The sequence below is a fragment of the Mesoplodon mirus genome (assembly GCF_964341445.2).
Source record: "Mesoplodon mirus genome assembly, chromosome: X".
In the NCBI taxonomy this organism is placed as follows: domain Eukaryota; kingdom Metazoa; phylum Chordata; class Mammalia; order Artiodactyla; family Ziphiidae; genus Mesoplodon; species Mesoplodon mirus.
The window spans coordinates 64998155-65014470 of NC_138981.1; the positions used below are offsets into that span (position 1 = coordinate 64998155).

General features: G+C 39.0%; 1 protein-coding gene across 3 annotated transcripts in view; it reads left to right on the forward strand.

Annotated features, from left to right (window-relative positions):
* The window catches only part of ATP7A (ATPase copper transporting alpha), a 141004-nt gene that overhangs the window by 50465 nt on the left and 74223 nt on the right, over window positions 1-16316 (forward strand). Inside the window, exons 1-2 of one of the 3 annotated variants that reach the window (XM_082610813.1) lie at window positions 10415-10499; window positions 12689-12790. The exons of 1 other annotated variant lie outside the window; for it this stretch is intronic. In XM_082610813.1, the coding sequence (XP_082466939.1) occupies window positions 12776-12790 (15 nt within the window). In that variant the 5' untranslated portion in view covers window positions 10415-10499; window positions 12689-12775. Of the gene's footprint in view, window positions 1-10358; window positions 10500-12688; window positions 12791-16316 lie in introns of those variants that run through there. One more of the 3 variants, XM_082610812.1, reaches the window with a different exon arrangement.

A 16316-nucleotide genomic window follows, 5' to 3' on the forward strand; every position in this document is an offset into this window, starting at 1 on the left:
GCAGGCTCAGCGGCCACGGCCCATGGGCCCAGCTGCTCTGCGGCATGTGGGATCCTCCCGGACCAGGGCACGAACCTGTGTCCCCTGCATCGGCAGGCGGACCCTCAACCACTGCGCCACCAGGGAAGCCCCTGTTTGCTAGTATTTTGTTGAGGATTTTTTCATCTATATTCATCAGTGATATTGGTCTGTAATTTTCTGTTTTTGTAGTATCTTTGGTTTTGGTATCAGGGTGATGGTGGGCTCATAGAATGAGTTTGGGAGTGTTCCTTCCTCTGCAATTTTTTGGAAGAGTTTGAGAAGGATGGGTGTTAGCTCTTCTCTAAATGTTTGATTGAATTCACCTGTGAAGTCATCTGGTCCTGGACTTTTTGTTTGTTGGAAGATTTTTAATCAAAGTTTCAATTTCATCACTTGTGATTGGCCTGTTCATATTTTCTCTTTCTTCCTGGTTCATTCTTGGAAGGTTATACCTTTCTGAGAATTTGTCTTCCAGGTTGTCCATTATATTGGCATAGAGTTGCCTGTAGTAGTCTCTTAGGATACTTCATATTTCTGCAGTGTTTGTTGTAACTTCTCCTGTTTCATTTCTAATTTTATTGATAGGAGTCCTCTCCCTCTATTTCTTCATGAATCTGGCTAAAGGTTTATCAGTTTTTTTATCTTCTCAAAGAACCATCTTTTAGTTTTATTGATCTTTGCTATTGTTTTGTTTCTATTTCATTTATTTCTGCTCTGATCCTTATGGTTTCTTTCGTTCTACTAACTTTGGGTTTTGTTTTTTCTTCTTTCTCTGCTTCCTTTAGGCATAAGGTTAGATTGTTTATTTGATATTTTTCTTGTTTCTTGAGGTAGGCTTCTATTGCTCTAAACTTCCCTCTTAGAACTGCTTCTGCTGCATCCCGTAGGTTTTGGATCGTCGTGTTTTCATTGTCATTTGTCTCTGTGTATTTTTTGATTTCCTCTTTGATTTCTTCAGTGATCTCTTGGTTATTTAGTAACGTATTGTTTAGCCTCCATGTGTTTGTGTTTTTTACATTTTTTTCCCTGTAGTGGATTTCTAATCTCATAGCATTGTGTTTGGAAAAGATGCTTAATATGATTTCAATTTTCTTAAATCAACTGAGGCCTGATCTGTGACCCAAGATGTGATCAATCCTGGAGAATGTTCCGTGTGCATGTGAGATGAAACTGTAATCTGTTGTTTTGGGATGGAATGTCCTATAAATATCAATTAAATCTATCTGGTCTACTGTGTCATTTAATGCTTGTGTTTCCTTATTAATTTTCTGTCTGGTGATCTGTCCATTGGTGTAAGTGAGGTTTTTAAGTCCCCCACTATTATTGTGTACTGTTGATTTTCCTTTATGGCTGTTAGCAGTTGCCTTATGTATTGAGGTACTCCTATGTTGGATGCATATATATTTATAATTCTTATATCTTGTTCTTGGATTGATCCCTTGATCATTATGTAGTGTCCTTAGTTGTCTCTTGTAACATTCTCTATTTTAAAGTCTACTTTATCTTATATGAGTATTGCTACTCCAGCTTTCTTTTGATTTCCATTTGCATGGAATATCTTTTTCCTCCCCTCACTTTCAGTTTGTGTGTGTCCCTAGGTCTGAAGTGGGTCTCTTGTAGACAGCATATATATGGGTCTTGTTTTTGTATCCATTCAGTGAGCCTGTGTCTTTTGGCTGGAGCATTGAATCCATTCACGTTTAAGGTAATTATCAATATGTATGCTCCTATTACCATTTTCTTAATTGTTATGGCTTTGGTTTTGTAGGTTCTTTTCTTCTCTTGTGTTTACCACTTAGAGAAGTTCCCTTAGCATTAGTTGTAGAGGTGGTTTGGTGGTGCTGAATTCTCTTAGCTTTTGCTTGTTTGTAAAGCTTTTGACTTCTCCGTCGAATCTAAATGAGATCCTTGCTGGGTAGAGTAATCTTGGTTGTAGGTTCTCCCCTTTCATCACTTTAAATATATCATGCCACTCCCTTCTGGCTTGTAGAGTTTCTGCTGAGAAATCAGCTGTTAACCTTATGGGATTCCCTTGTATGTTATTTGTCATTTTTCTCTTGTTGCTTTCAATAATTTTTCTTTGTCTTTATTTTTTGTCAATTTGATTACTATGTATCTCAGCGTGTTTCTCCTTGGGTTTATCCTGCCTGGTACTCTCTGTGCTTCCTGGACTTGGGTGGCTCTTTCTTTTCCCTTGTTAGGAAAGTTTTTTTTTTTTTTTTTTTTTTTTTCTTTTTGCGGTATGCGGGCCTCTCACTGTTTTTCCTCTCCCGCTGCGGAGCACAGGCTCCGGATGCGCAGGCCCAGCGGCCATGGCTCACGGGCCCAGCCGCCCCGCGGCATATGGGATCCTCCCAGACCGGGGCACGAACCCGTATCCCCTGCATCGGCAGGCGGACTCCCAACCACTGCGCCACCAGGGAGGCCCAGGAAAGTTTTTGACTATAATCTCTTCAAATATTTTCTTGAGTCCTTTCTCTCTCTCTTCTCCTTCTGGGACCCCTATAATGCAAATGTTGTTTCGTTTAATGTTGTCCCAGAGGTCTCTTAGGCTATCCTCATTTCTTTTCATTCTTTTGTCTTTATTCTGTTCTGTGGCAGTGAATTCCCCCATTCTATCTTCCAGGTCACTTATCTGTCCTTCTACCTCAGTTATTCTGCTATTGATTCCTTCTAGTGTACTTTTCATTTCAGTTATTGTATTGTTCATCTCTGTTTATTTGTTCTTTAATTATTTTAGGTCTTTGTTAAACATGTCTTGCATCTTCTCGATCTTTGCCTCCATTCTTTTTTGGAGGTCCTGGATCATCTTCACTATCATTGTTCTGAATTCTTTTTCTTGAAGGTTGCCTATCTCCACTTCATTTAGTTGTTTTTCTGGGGTTTTATCTTGTTCCTTCAACTGGTACATAGCTCTCTGCCTTTTATTTTGTCTATCTTTCTGTGAATGTGGTTCTTGTTCCACAGGCTGCAGGATTGTAGTTCTTCTTGCTTCTGCTGTCTGCCCTCTGGTGGATGAGTCTATCTGAGAGGCTTGTGCAAGCTTCCTGATGGGAGAGACTGGTAATAGGTAGAGCTGGGTGTTGCTCTGTTGGGCAGAGCTCCGTAAAACTTTAATCCACTTATCTGCTGATGGGTGGGGCTACGTTCCCTCCCTGTTGGTTGTTTGGCCTGAGGCGATCCAACACTGGAGCCTACCCTGCTGTTTGGTGGGACTAATGGCGGACTCTGGGAGGGCTCACGCCAAGTAGTACTTCCCAGAACTTCTGCTGCCAGTGTCCTTGTCCTCACGGTGAGCCACAGCCATTCCCTGCCTCTGCAGGAGACCCTCCAACACTAGCAGGTAGGTCTGGTTCAGTCTCCTATGGGGTCACTGCTCCTTCCCCTGGGTCCCAATGTGCACACTACTTTGTGTGCCCTCCAAGAGTGGAGTGTCTGTTTTCCCCAGTCCTGTCAAAGTCCTGCAATCAAATTCCACTAGCCTTCAAAGGCTGATTGTCTAGGAATTCCTCCTCCTGTTGCCAGACCCCCAGGTTGGGAAGCCTGACATGAGGCTCAGCACCTTTACTCCAGTGGGTGGACTTCTGTGGTATGTGTTCTCCAGTTTGTGAGTCACCACCCAGCAGTTATGGGATTTGATTTTATTTTGATTGCGCCCCTCCTACCATCTCATTGTGGCTTCTCCTTTGTCTTTGTATGTGGGGTATCCTTTTTGGTGAGTTACAGCGTCTTCCTGTCAATGATTGTTTAGTTAGTTGTGACTCTGGTGCTTTCCCAAGAGGGAGTGAGTGCATGTGCTTCTACTCCACAATCTTGAACCAGTCCTCCGAGAACCACTATTTTAGTTCATTCATTTTAACTACTGCGTCATGCTCCATGATATATATATATCACCTCTTATTTTTTCATTTTCCAGTTGATAGACATTTAGATTATTTCCAAAGTGTTGGGTTTTTGTTGTTTTTGTTGTTTTGGGTTTTTTTGCAATGGGCATTCTTGTTTATGTGTCCTTGTACACATGTGAGATTTTCTCTAGGGTAATATGCCTAGGAGTAAAAATGTTGAGTTCTAGTATATGCATATCTTCAATGACTCTGCCAGATATTACCGAACAGGTTCCATAATGGCTGTACTAATTTATGTTCTCACCAGCTGAATACGGGAGATCCTGTTGCTCCACATTCCCATTAACACTTGGTATTGTCAGATTTTGAAATTTTTGTTTACCTGATGGGAGTAAATGATATTCATTGTGGTTTTAATTTGCATTTTCTTGATTACTGTAGTGATCAAAAATTATCCATGTAGAGCTGTATCCAAAAAAAGAATTAAATTTTACCATATAATTTATTAAGAATCCAGAAACTTTCTCAAATTATGAGGCCTCATTATTTTACGGTGATTTAAAAATAATGTTTGAGGGCTTCCCTGTGGCACTGGTTGAGAATCTGCCTGCCAATGCAGAGAACGTGGGTTTGATCCCTGGTCCGGGAAGATCCCATGTGCCACGGAGCAACTAAGCCCGTGCACCACAGCTACTGAGCCTGTGCTCTAGAGCCCATGAGCCACAACTGCTGAGCCTGCATGCTGCAACTACTGAAGCCTGAGCGCCTAGAGCCTGTGCTCTGCTACAACAGAAGCCACTGCAATGAGAAGCCCGTGCACTGCAACGAAGAGTAGCCCCCGCTCGCCACCACTAGAGAGAGAGCCTGCATGCAGCAACAAAGACCCAACACAGCCAAAAATCAATAAATAAAATAAATAAATTTAAAATACTAATTAAAAAATAAAAAATAAAAATAATGTTTGAGCTTCTTTGATCAGCTTTAAGAAGTGGTTTTGTGCAGTCAGACTTCATACGTGTCATGTATGTTTGTACTCAACTTATGCAGTTTCTGTTTCCAAATCAGAGATGATGATCTAGTCATAATACTGTTCTTCCTCTTAGAAAATGTTATTACTGATGGTGATTACCATCTGTGTTTAGGGAGTGGCTCAAAATACTTTAATAACTGGAAGTTATTTCCCTCAGTGTTGTTGGTTGCTCTTTTTCTCAGAGTCACCTCATTGCTAATAGCTGCATGCCAGATTTGTTTCTTTGATATTGTCATCTCCCATAAACATACATTTTTTTCCACACCGTATGAAATTATTTACACTCTTACTCTGTTTTCTGAGTCATTTTTCTAAATGCAGTGAGAGGTTACAAAAACTGTTCTTGACTTTGTACCTATCTTTGAGACATTTAAGATTCAAAAGATGGTTATACATATATTATAAAATCAATTAGAGTTGTGTGTGTTATATTTTATATATAAAAATATGTATATATAAATAATATATATAAAATAGAGTAGTATGAGGGGAATGGAATTCCTCTGAGGTTTTGAGTGTAAGGTCCAATTTAAGTATAGTTTTGAAGAAAAAATACAGGCGAATTATGAGTGCAGAAGAAATACGTATTATTCATAGTTGATTTGACATGCTTAAATTAGGATGTAGTGGGAAAAGTGGCTGTATTAATGTAATTTTCATTCATGCTCAGAATTTCTTTCCTCCCTAATAACTATTTCCAGGGTGAATTATCCACTCACTTTAAAAGTGCCTTTCAGGGGCTTCCCTGGTGGCGCAGTGGTTGAGAGTCCACCTGCCGATGCAGGGGACACGGGTTCGTGCCCCAGTCTGGGAGGATCCCACATGCTGCGGAGCGGCTAGGCCTGTGAGCCATGGCCGCTGGGCCTGCGCGTCTGGAGCCTGTACTCCACAACGGGAGAGGCCACAACAGTGAGAGGCCCGCGTACAGCAAAAAAAAAAAAAAAAAAAAAAAAAAAAAGTGCCTTTCTGCTTAACTAGTCTCTTTCAGTTCCTCAGTAAGCCTGAGAGATGCTCCAATACTTTGGTCTGGAGCATACCCCATAATAAAACTGTATTTCAATTTTACATTCCTAAGTAACCATGTAAACTAGCCTTCATCTGTTGAGTGTATTGTATTCCAAAAGTTTGTTACCAATTCTGTTTTTTGAACTTGACAGTTTCTTATAAAACAATTTAGTCAATTTTGGTAATGTACCTGAGTCAACCCTCAAAAGCCCCATTTTGACCCATAACATATTTGAGCCATATAGGTACTAAGTCTGAATGTTCTGACCTTGAGGCACGCAGCCATGTGCTATAAGAGGAAAGAGGAAGCAACTCCTTTTTTAGGCACAGGGCTTACAGTAGACAAAATATTGATAGGAGCTGTTTGTTTTAGACATTATCAACTTCCCTTTTCATACTCATTACCGCTTCCCAGTGACCCTCTCCCTAAGGCCTTGGAGCCCCTAATGCCTTCGTGCTTGCCTTAAGTACCCTGCCTTGGACTTTTCACCTGGGCCCATGAGTTCTTTACATCCCACGGATCCTTTGCTCACAATTACCTGTCTTTCCTGTCCCATTTGGGCTTCTGTTTTATTGTAGTAACTGATCATACCTAGATATTAGGAGGTGTAATGCCAGCTATCAGCCCCTTAACCTCTCAAAGAGGAATTTGTATTTTAAAAAGAGGATACAATGTCTATTAAGACAACTGACCTAGATTCTTCAAAAAGTTACTTGGGGGAAAAGAGATAAAGGAGAGAGGCTGTTCTAGATTAAATGAGACAAAAGAGACACAACCAAATGCACAGTGTGAACCTTATCTGGATCCTGATTTTGAAAAAAATAAAAGCTGTAAGGGATATTCTTGGGACATTTAGGACAATTTAAATAGAGAATTTGTATTAAAGGATGTACAATGATTAATTTTCTTAGCTGTGATCAAAGTATTGTGGTTTTACAGGAGTCCTTATTGTTTAGATATGCATGCTGAAGTATTATGATCTCTAAAACTTAAAAATAGTTTAGGAAAAACAGAGCAAGTATAGCAAAATGTTAACAATTGTTGAATTCATGCAGAGGATATACAAATAGATGTTCATTGTATTATTCACCTTTTATGTGTGGTTGAAAATTTTCATAGTAAAGATTTGGAAAACAGGGAAGCTGTTCATTAGTATAATATTCTTTAGATTGTAAAATTTCATGCAGTGGAGAATTCAGGCAGTATGGAGAACTTCATTTTTTACTACTTCATCCCTATTCCACTTATCATTCATTCAAAGATTCACATATTGTCCTATTGACAGCAGCTGCTCTGGCTAGAGGAAGGAAGAGTTTCTCAGGGCAACGACAGCTTATTTTTACATATAGATCGTAAGTCATAGATTACCAGAATGTGAAATCTTTGGCAGTGTGGTTCATTAGAGATCATTATTTTTTTTTACTCTGAATAAAGGCTGTTTCAAGTCATTAAAAACAAAAGTTAGACAAAATGTATTCTTTTATATTGAATATATATTGTAAGTCTCTCTATGTAAAAATAGACAGTAATTTAATACTAATTTCATAAGAAGAATCAGTGGACATAACTGAATTGTTAAGTGTTGCATTTGGAATAACTTTAGCTCTAACTTTTAAAGTAAATAACAAAAATAGACTAATAATTATGAGTTTATTTCAGATCAAATCACACTATAAGTTACAGTTGTTCCATAATTAATGCCAGTTGAAGTTAAGAGTGAGACTGATGCACCTAGGGATGAATTTTTCTTTCAACTTTTCTAAGATTTTTACATTTTAAAAATGGATATGGAAAACAGTATGGAGGTTCTTGAAAAAAATTAAAAAACAGAACTATCATGTGATCCAGCAATTCCACTTCTGGGTATTTATCCAAGGGAAATGAAATCACTATCTCAAAGATATTTGCACCCCCGTATTCATTGCAGCATTATTTACAATAGCCAAGACATGGAAATAACCAATGTCCATCGATAGATGAATAGATAAAGAAAGTGTGATATACATATACACATTCTTCAGCCGTAAAAATGAAGGAAATCCTGCCACTTGTGACAACATGGATGGACCCTGAGGGCATTATGCTAAGTGAAATAAGTCAGACAGAGACAGACAAATACTGTATGAGCTCACTTATACATGGAATCTGAAAAAACCTGAACTCATAGACACAGAGAACAAATTGATGAGTTGGTTACCAGAGGTGGGGTTAGGGAGTGGGCGAAATGGATGAAGGTCATTAAAAAGTATAAACTTCCAGTTATAAGGTAAATAATTCCTGAGGATATAATGTACAGCATGGTGACTATAATTAACAATATTGTATATTTGAAGGCTGCTAAGAGAGTAGATCTTAAAAGTTCTCATCACAGGAAAAAAATGTAACTATGTATAGTGATGGATGTTAACTAAACTTATGGTGGTAATTTTGCAATATATACATATATGAAATCATTATATTGTATACCTAAAACTAATACAATATTATATGTCAATTATATCTCAGTAAAATGGCAGTTTCATGTGATTCAAGCTAATTATCAGTGAAGAAAACAAAGATTCCTGCCTTCATGGAATTTTCATTTTAGTGGGAAGTGTATTGCAGTGTAACAAATTATTCCAAAATTTAGTGGCTTAAAACAACGAACAATTATTATCTCACAGTTTCTGTGGGTCATGAATTTGGGAGTGGTTTATCTGGGTGGTTCTGGCTCAAGGTCTGTCATGAGGTTGTAAGTCTATATGTCAGCTGAGGCTACAGGCATCTAAGGACAACTGAGTCTGAAGGATCAGCTTTCAAGGCAGTTAACTCACCTGTTTATTGGCAGGAGGCCTTATGTCATTGCTGGTTATTGACAGGAGGCCTCAATTTCTCACCATGTGAACCTCTCCAAAAGGCTGCTTGAGTATCCTCATGCCATGGCGGGTAGCTTCCCCTAGATGGGGTGATTCAAGAGAGAGGACAAGGAGGAAGCCACAGTGACTTTTTTTTCTCTCCTGCAGTGCCTTTTATGGCCAATCTTGGAAGTCACACTTTGTCACTTCCACTATTGACTTAGAAGCAAGTCACTGAGTCCAGGCCACACTCAAAGAGAAAGGAGTTAAATTCCACCTCTTGAAGGAAAGGAGTAGCAAAGAATTTGTGAACATATTTTAAAACCACCACAGGAAGACAGGTAATATGCAATAAACATAGTAAGTAAATTATGGAGTTTATTAGAAGGTTATAAGTTCTATGAAAATAAGAAAAAAATAGAGCAAAGGTAATGGGAATCAGAGTATGTGTGTGTGGAAGGGGTGTGGGATGCAATTTTCAACAGGGTGGTCATTGTAAGACTCATTAGGAAGGTTAGATTTGAGTGGACTTGAAAGAGATGAGGAAGTTAGCTAAGCAGATATCTAAGAGAAGAAAGTCCTAAATCAAGGGAATAGCTAACCCAAAGTCCCTGGGTTGGGAGTAAAATGAGGTGAGAAAAAAGAATGTTAGCCATATTTTATTAGTAGGGTATTTTCAGCTGGGGAGGTGGGAAAGTTGAGGAAGGATAATTTCTTTTTTTTAACTTAAAGTTTTTTTTTGTTTTTCGGTTTTTAAGTTTTTATTTTATATTGGAGCATAGTTGATTAACAATGTTGTATTAGTTTCAGGTGTACAGCTAAGTGATTGAGTTATACATATACATGTATCTGTTCTTTTTCAAACTCTTTTCCCATTTAGGTTATTACGGTGTTTTGAGCAGAGTTCCCTGTGCTATACAGTAGGTACTTCTTGGTTATGTTATTTTATTTATTTATTTTTTTTGCGGTACGTGGGCCTCTCAATGTTGTGGCCTCTCCCGTTGCAGAGCACAGGCCCCGGACGCACAGGCTCAGCGGCCATGGCTCACGGGCCCAGCCGCTCCGCAGCACGTGGGAAATTCCCGGACTGGGGCACGAACCCGTGTCCCCTGCATCGGCAGGCGGACTCTCAACCACTGCACCACCAGGGAAGCCCAGTTATCTATTTTAAATATAGTACTGTGTACATGTCAGTCCCAAACTTCCAATCTATCCCTCCCCGCTACCCTTCCCTCCTGGTAACCATAAGATCATTCTCTAAGTCTGTGAGTCTATTTCTGTTTTGTAAATAAGTTCATTTGTATCATATTTTTTAGATTCCGCATATAAGCGATATCATGCAATATCTATCTTTCTCTGTTTGACCTACTTCACTTAGTGTGATAATCTCTAGGTCTATCCATGTTACTGCAAATGGCATTATTTCATTCTTTTTTTATGGCTGAGTAGTATTCCATTGTATATATGTACTACATCTTCTTTTTCCATTCCTCTGTTGATGGACATTTAAGTTGTTTCCATGTCTTGGCTATTGTAAACAGTGCTGCAGTGAACATTGGAGTGCATGTCAGAGGAAGGATTATTTCCATGGCTGAAATTAACAAGTTCATTGTTTCTAATAGGAATGTAAAGAAGAAATCAAAATGGATCCAAGTATGAGTGTGAATTCTGTCACCATCTCTATTGAGGGGATGACATGTAGTTCCTGTGTTTGGACCATTGAACAGCACATTGGAAAACTGAACGGTGTACATCACATTAAAGTAAGTTACTCCTTGGAAATCAGTGAAGTCAAATGCTGTTGACTGGAATTCTTCTGGGAAATTACTTCTAACACTGAGACAGATGCAGACACACTGACACGTATGACATAAAGACTATCACACTTCTAACCTTGAAGCTGAATAAGTTTTCTTCAGCCCATTAACTTATTTTTTTGTTAAAAAATAAGAAGTAATACATTTTTAAAATTTAAAAATATCTGAAGAGGGAATATGGATGTTATGTTTGTATATTTATCAATATATATTTTAAAAGTATATAGATGCTGATATACTTTTTATTACTCTTAATCTCATGTTGATCTAAAATATATGTTCTCAGAGAAAGGATTGTGAGGTTTCTTTCTCTTTTATAGCATGACAGTTACTATGTTTAGTAATAATGTAGTCTTCTCTAAGAGCATGCATACAAAGTGTAACTAATTTTCTAAACATTTTCACTTCAATGTTATTTAATCAATAAATCATTTTATTTAAAAGAATACATTACAATTAGTTACATTAAGTGACATTACCAAACAATTTTAGAGTGGTTAGCTCTAGAACAAGGAATGAAAGAAACACTGTTAACCATTATGTGTCTGTGTATTTTCTCTTCACATTTATTAAATCACAAATAAAAAATAAGATACTGCAGTGGAAATACAATTAGTTTCTCTCAAATAAATTAAAAGTGTGCATGGTCTGGGGAAAACTGAAGCCCAGCTCACCAGCTTACAAAGGGGGTGTGATATAAAACTGGTGTCTCCACCCACATCACTCCCCTCTTCGATTCTGTTCTTCCCCAGAGCCCTAAGCTTCCCACACACCCTAGATTACTGCTGAGGAGTGAGCTGACACCATCCTGTATGAGTGAGGCCTGGCATGATGCGCTCAGGTTTAGGGCAAGAGGAAGGCGGGAGGTGAAACCGGAAGATGGGGAACTAAAGATGTGCACCCACTGCCTCTGCTCTCTGAGTATTCAACCACATCACCCTCCCTCCAAAAGGAAGCTAATGTGACACAGTGACTCTGGAAGGAACCTAGCGGTATGTTGGAGCAACAGACCAAATGGTTTCTACAGCTGAGTCAAACCAGCCAGAGAACATGAAGGAGAGAAGGGAGGGCACAGTTGTCCCTCTAGGTCTGGAGACTTCGGGCCACCCAGGATGCAGTCCCCTTTAAGAAACCTGCCTTCTAGAGCCAGGCCCCTAAGTTGGCAAATTCTGAAATAAAAGAGAGAGGTATCACCTCCTGTTAGAGCCCTATGCTGCTGCTCCAAGCATTGGGTTTGCAGATATAAGAGGGGATAATCCGAAGATAATGGCCTGGGTAACTAAAGGATGAAACTAGATGGGCTGGGCACGGGCATGCTGAACATTTATCTAATTCCTCCCTGAGAGCTGTCCAGGCCTAGGAGCTGCCCTGAGCACTCGCCTTTGCTGAGCTTAGACCTAGGGCAAGGGGAGGGCAGAAAAATGGAGAGTAAAATAAAAATATAAAGAGCAGAAAACCCAAAGCATTGCCCAAGGGAACCTTTCTGCAGTGATAGGTTTCTCAGGGCCTGCATTTTCTCCTGATCCATAAAACCTCTGAGCTTTTATCAAAGAGGATAGAAACTCTCTGTTGGGGAGAGAGGACAACAGGAGATCAGGGAGATCCTGCTGGCTGTCCTGGGGCAAAGCAGGGGGAAAGGGAGCCTCTCCATTTCCCAGAGACAAACTTCCAAAAAAGACTGCATAGAAGCCTCCCTGGGCAGAGCCCAGGACTGAGAAAGGTGGTAGGGATTTGAGTTCACTTCAATTTTTAATTGCAAAAATAAAATTGACTTTTATTAGACTATTTTAACACATTCCTGCTATAATTCGTCTCAGAATCCTACTTAGTGGAAAAGAGTGGTTTATTTGTATATTCTAATTTTTCTGCAATGAACATGAATTGTTAATATAATTGTTATAAATAAATAAGAAAACCTAAACTTTGTTTAGCGCCTTCTAAACACAAAAGCCAAAAGTACCAAAGTCAACACAAGATTACCCCAAAGGGAACAAAATGATACTGTGTCCCCTCATATCCTGTAAAAAATGTATTTGAATGTTTTCTGTGCTCATTTTTTTGACATAGACATAGTATGTTAAAGCTGCAAGGGGTCTTAGATATGACTTAAGTCGTCTAACCCCCTCATTTTACAGATCAACAGATTGAAGCCCAGATAAGGAAGTGACCTGTGCTAAGTTACACAGCTACCTAATATCAAACAAGACTAGAACTCAAGTTCCATGATTCCTGGGCCAGTATGTTTTGTGGTCATACAGTGTCTACAGATGCAGTTTAATTTGTATATGGTTTTCAAACTTGTGATCTCCAATTTATTCTCTCACATAAGTTCTAAGAATAAAGGAACCTGGTATTTTCATCATAAAGGTGCCTCCTACCACCAAATTGCTGTTTTAGCTCTGTATCACTAGTCTCTATAAATTCTCTTCAGAATAGTTCTAGTGTTTTTAGTATGAGACACCTTGAATTATATTTTGTCACTACCTTTTTAATCTTTTTATTTCCGTGTCCGTAAAAATGTCTTTGATTTTAAAGGCTTTGGGGTTAAAAAAATATGTTTTGATTAAGTCCAGCTTTCTCAGCCTCAGCACTATTGACATTTTGGGCTGGATAATTCTTTGTTTTGGGGGGCTGTTCTGTGCTTTGTAGGATGTTTAGCAGCATCCCTGGCCTCTACCCACCTGGCCTCTACCCACCAGATGCCAGTAGCCTCTCCTCCCACTTGTGACAACCAAAAATGTCTCCAGACATTGCCAGTGTCTCCTAGGGGTGAAATTGCCCTCAGTTGAGGATCACTTCTGTAGTCCCTTCTCAGAGGACCTACTGTACACCCTTTGTCTGTTCAGTTAATATTTGATGATGGTGAATTGATTTATCAAACAGGCTCATGTGCCCCTTTCTCTTCATATTAGCTTCTTATGGTTCTTTTTCTGCCAGTTACAGGTATAGTGAACAGTGGTTCTCAAACCATACCATGCAAATCACCTGAAGGGCTTGTAAAACATAAATTGCTGGTTCCACGCCCAGAGTTTCTGTTTTAGTAGATCTGAATGGGGCCTGAGAATTTGCATGCCTAATAAGTACCCAGGTAACTCTAAAGGTGCTGGTCCTGGGACCACAGTTTAAGAACCATTATATTGCATGAGCTATACTTACACTGAAGATTATTTATCATTTATCTGAAATTTAAATTTAACTGGGTCTGTCCTATATTTTTATTTGCTAAATCTGGTAACCCTTCCTTGAAATCATCCTTCCCCTTTACTTTTACTTTTTGTTCCTGTAAGTTTTGCTTTTTAAAAACTGCTATGTAGGGCTTCCCTGGTGGCGCAGTGGTTGAGAGTCCGCCTGCCGATGCAGGGGACACGGATTCGTGCCCCGGTCCGGGAAGATCCCACATGCTGCAGAGCGGCTGGGCCCATGAGCCATGGCCGCTGAGCCTGTGCGTCCGGGGCCTGTTCTCTGCAATGGGAGAGGCCACAACGGTGAGAGGCCCGCGTACCGCAAAAAAACAAAAAACAAAAAACAAAAAACAAACAAAAAAAAACTGCCATGTAATTGGAATCATGTTATATAGCCTTTTGAGTCTGGCTTCTTTCACTTAGCATTATGCATTTGAGATTTGTCCATGTTCTTGCATGTATCACTGGTTCTTTCCTTTTTATTGCTGAGGAGTATTCCATTGTGTGGATGTACCAAAGTTTGTTTACCCATTCACCTGTTGAGAGACATTGGATTGTTTATACTTTCTTTTGTGATTATGAAAAGCAGTGCTCTGAATGTTCACATCCAAGTCTTTGTGTGGACATAAGTTTTAATTTCTCTTGGGCAAATTCCTAGGATTGGATTTGTTCCATCATATGATAAGTGTATGTTTAACTTTTTGAGACACTGACAATTAATTTACCACAGTGGCTATACTATTTTATCTTCCCACCAGCAATGTTTGAGGATTCCACTTTTCTCACGTACTCTCCAACACTTTGTATTAACAGTCTTTTTAGTTATAGACATTCTAAGTCTTTTTAGTTATAGACATTCTAGTGGGTATGTAGTGGTATCTCACTAATTCTCATTCCCTTAATAGCTAATGATATTGAACATCTTTTCATGTGTTTGTTAGGCATTTGTATACCTTCTTTGGTAAAGTGTCTGTCAAACCTTTTGTGAAATTTTTAGCTGGGTGTTTTGTTTTCTTATTATTCAATTTTGATTGTTTTCTATGTATTCTGAATTAAGTTTTCTCTTAGATATGTGTTTTGCAAATAATTTTTCCAGTCTGTGGCTTGTCTTTTTAATCTCTTAAAAGTATCTTTCCCAGAGCAGCAGTTTTTACTTTTGATGAATTCCACTTTACCTACTATTTTCCTTTATGGAGCATGCTTTTAGTGTCATATCTAAGAAATCTTGGCCTCACCCAGGATCACAAAGATTCTTCTCCTATGTCTTCTAAAAGTTTTTTCATTTTAGGTTTTGCATTTAGATCTATTATCCATTTTGAATTAATGTGAATACATTATGAGGTATGGGTTGAGGTTAATTTTTTTTAATATGGATGTCCAGTTTTCCAGGCAGCTCTATTTGTTGAAAAGTTTATTCTTTCTCCATTGAATTGCCTTTGCACCTTTGTTGAAAATCAATTTACCATATATTTATGGGTATATTTCTGTATGCTCTGTTCTATTCCATTGATCTGTGTTTCTGTCCTTTGGCCAATAAATACCACAGAGTCTTGATTATTGTAGCTTTATAAAAAAAATCTTTTTTTTTTTGAGCAGAGAAAGATTTATGGCAGGGCCAAGCAAGGAGAATGGGTGGCTCATGATTGAAAAACCTCCTTAAATCCCCAGTGATTTTCAGGGAGAAGTTTTTAATAGGCAAAATTTGGGGTGAGGGCTGCAGGGTGTGTGACTTTCTTCTGATTGTTGGGTGGTGAGGTAACAGGGTGGTGCTCCAGGAATCTCGTATTCAGCCTGAAGTTACCATCCTCCACCTGGGTGGAGGCCTTAGTTCCTGGTCTCAGGACTTAATGAAGCTCAGGTTCTTTACGTCTTGTCACAGAAAGATTTCAGTGAGAGATAAAGTGATAGGTAAGAAGTGGATTTACTTAGAGAGATACACATTCCATAGACAGAATGTGGTCTGTCTGAAAAGGCGAGAGCAGCCTATAATAAATCTTAAAATCAGGTAGTGTAATTTCTCAACTTTGTTCTTTTTCAAAATTGTTTTGGCTGTTCTATTTTCTTTCCGTTTACATATAAATTTTAGAATCAGTATATAGGTTTCTACAAAAATATCTGCTGGGATTCTGATTGCAATTGTGTTGATTCTGTAGATCCATCTGGATAGAATTAACATCTTAATATTGCGTATTCAAACCTGTGCACATGCTATATCTCTCTATTTAGGTATTCCTTGATTTCTTTTATCAGGGATCTATAATTTTCAGTCTGCAGATCCTGCATATATTTTGTTAGGCTTACATTCAAGTATTTTCTGTTTTTAGATGATGTTTAAATGTTTTTTTTTTTTTTTTTTTTTTTTTTGCGGTACGTGGGCCTCTCACCATTGTGGCCTCTCCCATTGCGGAGCACAGGCTCTGGACGCACAGGCTCAGTGGCCGTGTCTCACGGGCCTAGCCGTTCCGCGGCATGTGGGATCTTCCCGGACTGGGGCACGAACCTGTGTCCCCTTCATTGACAGGCGGACTCTCAACCACTGCGCCACCAGGGAAGCCCCGGTACTATTTTTTTTTTTAATTTC